Source organism: Sinocyclocheilus rhinocerous, unplaced genomic scaffold (genome assembly GCF_001515625.1).
Source record: "Sinocyclocheilus rhinocerous isolate Xijiao unplaced genomic scaffold, SAMN03320098_v1.1 scaffold942, whole genome shotgun sequence".
Lineage (NCBI taxonomy): Eukaryota > Metazoa > Chordata > Actinopteri > Cypriniformes > Cyprinidae > Sinocyclocheilus > Sinocyclocheilus rhinocerous.
In genome coordinates, this window is record NW_015627890.1 from 198,716 (window position 1) to 203,758 (window position 5,043).

A 5,043-nucleotide genomic window follows, 5' to 3' on the forward strand; every position below is an offset into this window, starting at 1 on the left:
AACAGTTTGGGAGAGAAACACGGACGAAGCAACGAACCTATATTTTGATTGTGCAAAGCACAGAACTATAAAAAGATATATTTATATACAGCAAACGATTCTCTGTAAACATGGTATGTATGTTAGTTTTCAGAAAACATGGTCATATCATAAATACAGGCAACATTGGCATCGGCAAACGTCACGAAATTAACATTCTGGGCTTTTCAGATGCAGCCCTGAACCACAGAAACCAACGGGAATCTGGGCTCAAAATAACCAAAAAAAAAAAAACACCCCGTAAGAAAATACAAAAATAAGATTAATACTGTCAATATTTGTACAAGAAATATATCGTATTTGAAAGGAATACATGTTATTTTTATGGGAAGTGTTAGTGTCGTTCTGAAGAAAGCCAATGGGAAAATGAACGCGTTTGACCGTACAGAAGGGTTTGTTTTTGCTAAAAAGTTGTTTCTCTTCTTTCTAGATAGAACTACTACTACGGCTCCCAAACGGCATTTTTTTTTTTAATTTAAAGCACCATTTCCCCCCTCTAAACAATACTTTGGTTAGAGAAAATATCTGCAAGTGCTATTCAAAACAACATGGCACAAAGTTACTACTAACATCCTTTTTTATTTGTATTTTTAATCTTTTTTTTTTTATCTCTCAGATGTTGAAAAAGTAGTGTATTTCTTTCAAATTACACCTCTGCTATGATTATTATATTTCTGCCGAGCCTGCTCAAAGCCTCTTCATAAAAGTAAATTATGTATAGTTCTTTTTCGTTTCTTTTTTCCGAGTCATTTACAAGCTATGGAACAGTAGCTGAGAGCTGCAGTCTGGGTCGTCCCACGTGACATTTGGCAGTTACAGCTATTTAAACACAGTATCGTTATGTGGGACGTCCGGTTAGCCTCTGTAGAAAGAAGGTATAGTTAAACTCTGTAGGAAAGAAAAGAAATGTGCTTCACATCTTGGGAAAATAATGTTTTACTTAATAATAAGCCTATATTACGCTAACTTATAGAGTAATGGTATAATGTGTAAGAAAATACAAAAATAAGATTAATACTGTCAATATTTGTACAAGAAATATATCGTATTTGAAAGGAATACATGTTATTTTTATGGGAAGTGTTAGTGTCGTTCTGAAGAAAGCCAATGGGAAAATGAACGCGTTTGACCGTACAGAAGGGTTTGTTTTTGCTAAAAAGTTGTTTCTCTTCTTTCTAGATAGAACTACTACTACGGCTCCCAAACGGCGAACAGTAGCTGAGAGCTGCAGTCTGGGTCGTCCCACGTGACATTTGGCAGTTACAGCTATTTAAACACAGTATCGTTATGTGGGACGTCCGGTTAGCAGACCAGGACGTCCGGATCTTCGTAATGTGGCTGCGATAGTGCGCTGTGAGTGAGCACGGTGGCCATGCATATCGAAAAAGTCGTGTAAACTCGAAGCCGAACGCCGCTACGAGACTGAAGGCATCAGTCGTGCCGATGCGGCCGCCAGTGAAATGGTCCGACTAGCTGCTGTTAACATGAATCATGCATCGTTTGGACAGCGTGGAAGGCAGTAACGTTCTGTTCAGGGATGTTTGACACGCATCTGTGTACAAAAATGTTATTGACCACTATGTTAAATGCAAATTTCCCTATAAAACACTTCTAGTTTACAAGTTTGGAGTCTAGATCAGGTTCACGGCACACCACAAGATCAAGGTTTCTACGACGCCGTGTTTGGATAATTAAATAACATCCTTCCGCTTCCCCGACACAACCGAAACCCCTTTATAAAGTTTCTCAGTGGCATCCTACTCAAAGCCTTTAAAAGCTGATCTGGGTTCACATCCTGAGCGTTACTCAAAATACACGAAAAGGGTCTGCGACCTCTCCCAGCACAGGTCCAGCTCAGTACTGGTGCAGGTACGAGGGTCGATGCTCGGGTTTGAGCGGGAAGGTTTTGAAGCCTTTGCTCAGGATCTTGTGCTGGGAAACCTGCTGCTGCTGTTGCTGCTGCTGTTGTTGTGTGAACGGGAAGCCGGAGGACATCCCGGAAGATGTAGGGCAGTCATTGGCTGTCGACCACACCGGAGACTGCAGCATTTGCATGGAGTCCCCCCATTGGCTGGAGGGGATGGTCATCTGGTAGAGGGAAGAGCTGGGATTGGGCATGGTGTTGGTGTTGGTGTGTGAGGAGTGCTGCCAGGGGGCTTTAGGAGGCCAGGTTTTAGTTTTGCTGTCCTGTAACACAAAGAACACAAGACATATTTACATTTATGCATTTTATCCAAAGCGGTACATCCTTGAATGCAATGAAAGTCCTGAGAATCGAACCCATTACCTTACATCCTGGGAATCGAACCCATGATCTGAGAATCAATCCCTTGACCTTGCATATTGGGAATCAAACCCATTACCTTACATCCTGGGAATCTAACCCATGACCTGGGAATCAAACCAATGACCTTGTGTCATAGGAATCGAACATATGGGAATCAAACCCTTGACCTTGCATATTGGAAATCAAACTCATTACCTTACATCCTGGGAATCGAACCTATGACCTGGGAATCAAACCCAAGACATTTCGTCCTGGGAATCGAACCCATGATCTGGGAATCAAACCCATGACCTTTCGTCATGGGAATCAAACCAATGACCTTGTGTCCTAGGAATCGAACATATGGGAATCAAACCCATGACCTTACATATTGGGAATCGAACCCATTACATTACATCCTGGGAATCAAACCCATGACCTAGCACACTGGGAATCGAACCCATGACCTTGGCATTGTTAGCACCATGCTCTACAGTTCTACAATGACAAATGCTGATTGCTCAAGATGGTGAAAACAGTTTAACGTATTTAAAAAGTTTCCACTTGAGTTTCAAAGATTCTAAAAACAAGTGTTTAGTTTCTGAGACATGTAATCTGTGTATTCATGGTGGTCTGATGTTATTCAAATCTTTTAAAAAATAATTTAAAAATAAGTGGCTAATAAAAAAAATGTCAAAAGGTTCAAATACAATATATTTATATTGAACAAATATTGACAGTATTAATCTTATATTTGTATTATGCTACACATTATACCATTACGCTATAAGTTCATCATAAATCATCCAGGTGGATGCTGCACACTGGTGGTGGATGAGGAGATACCCCCTGACAATGTAAAGCGCTTTGAGTGCCTAGAAAAGCGCTATATAAATGTAATGAATTATTATTATTATATAAGTTAACGTAATATAAGCTTAAGTAAAAAATTTTCCCAAGATGTGAGGTAAAATTTTTTCTTTCTTAAAGAGTTTAACTGTACCTTCTTTTGCACAGACATTGTCGCAATAAAAAATGAACTATGTAAAATAAAAATAAAGATTAGTTTAACATTTAAAAAAAAAATTTTTTGTTTTTTTTGTTTTCAATTTTCAAACATTTTTATTCAAATATTATTAATTTTTTAAAATCATGACTATCATGAAGTTTTCTTGGGGTTTTTACATTTAACAACACCTGAAATAACTTTCATAATAAATAATCAGAATCAAATGATCGGACAATTTAAGATCAGAGATCAGAGTCCTCTCTGTGATGTCATTTCCTGGCATCTAACATTGAATTTAATGCGACATCAGAAAATTGTTTAATTAATAATCAAAAATTGTGTTTAATGGGCTAAGTTACAAATACAGTACATTATTACCAATTTGAAATGCATGGGGCGCCAACTATGAACACAAGGTTGTTCATTTTATTTTTGCAGAAAGACAATCAACTCATGTAGCCAGAGTTGGAAAAACTCTTCAAGTTCTTAGAACACCCACTGTTAAACTCCACCTCTTATTATGATGGAATATATATGTGTGGGTGTTTATTGAGTCATTAGTACCTGGTTACTGTCGTCACTGGCGTGGTGGAGAGGAGGAGAGGGCAGAGTGCACACTTCCTGTTCGCCACAGCTGTGTTTCCTAAAAACACACTCAACATGAGGGACACACTCATCTCAAACACACCGTCCTGACAAAATGTTTTGGATAGAAGTGTCTGATAAACAAAATTAAACTCCTACCGTCTTTGTTTAACAGCCGCCACCAGGTCAGGCCCGGAGAACATGGAGAACAGACTGTCCCCATTGGCTGAGGACGCCTCGTCACTCGAGCTGGCCGAATCCCCCTGATTGGCTGACCAGCCGCTGTTGACCGCCTCCCTGCTCGAAAACAAACATCGATATTAACATATAGAACTAGTATTAACTGCAATATTTACACTATGGTTCAAAAGTTTGGAATAATTACGATTTTTTTTATATTTTTAAATAAGTCTCTTCTGCTCACCAAGGCTGCATTTATTTGATCAAAAATACATAAAAAATGTGAACTATTATTACGATTTAAAATGTAAATCTGTTTTCTATGTGAATATCTGTTAAAATGTAATTTATTCCTGTGATCAAAGCTGTATTTTCAGCATCATTACTCCAGTCTTCAGTGTCACATGATCTTCAGAAATCATTCTAATATGCTGATTTGCTGCTCAAGAAACATTTCTGATTATTATCAATGTTGAAAACAGTCGTGCTGCCCAATATTTCTGTGGAAACTGTGATACATTTTCTTTTACAGGATTGTCTGATAAACCGTTCAAAACAGCATTTATTTGAAACAGAAATCTTCTGTAGCATTATACATTTCTTGGCACTAAAATATTAAGCAGCAAAAACAAATTTTCAGCATTGATAATCGGAAATGTTTCTTGAACCGCAAATCAACATATTCAAATTTTAATGAAATTAAAATTTTATTTTAAAGGGGTCATATGATGCTGCTAAAAAGAACATTATTTTGTGTATTTGGTGTAATGAAATGTGTTTATGCGGTTTAAAGTTAAAAAAACACATTATTTTCCACATACTGTACATTATTGTTTCTCCTCTATGCCCCGCCTTTTTGAAACGCGTCGATTTTTACAAAACTAATCGGTCTGAAAAGCGAGGTGTGCTCTGATTAGCCAGCTATCCAGTGCGTTGTGATTAGCCGAATACCTCAAGCGTGAGA

General features: G+C 37.9%; 1 protein-coding gene across 2 annotated transcripts in view; it reads right to left on the reverse strand.

The window, feature by feature from the left end:
* Positions 1-1,275: 1,275 nt before the first annotated feature.
* LOC107734949 (uncharacterized protein KIAA0355-like) overlaps positions 1,276-5,043 on the reverse strand; it is a 48,205-nt gene continuing 44,437 nt past the window's right edge. For both annotated transcript variants that reach the window (XM_016546815.1, XM_016546810.1), the window contains exons 12-14: positions 4,059-4,196; positions 3,879-3,957; positions 1,276-2,226 (exon numbers count right to left, since the gene is read on the reverse strand). In XM_016546815.1, the coding sequence (XP_016402301.1) occupies positions 1,894-2,226; positions 3,879-3,957; positions 4,059-4,196 (550 nt within the window). In that variant the 3' untranslated portion in view covers positions 1,276-1,893. The remainder of the gene's footprint in view (positions 2,227-3,878; positions 3,958-4,058; positions 4,197-5,043) is intronic.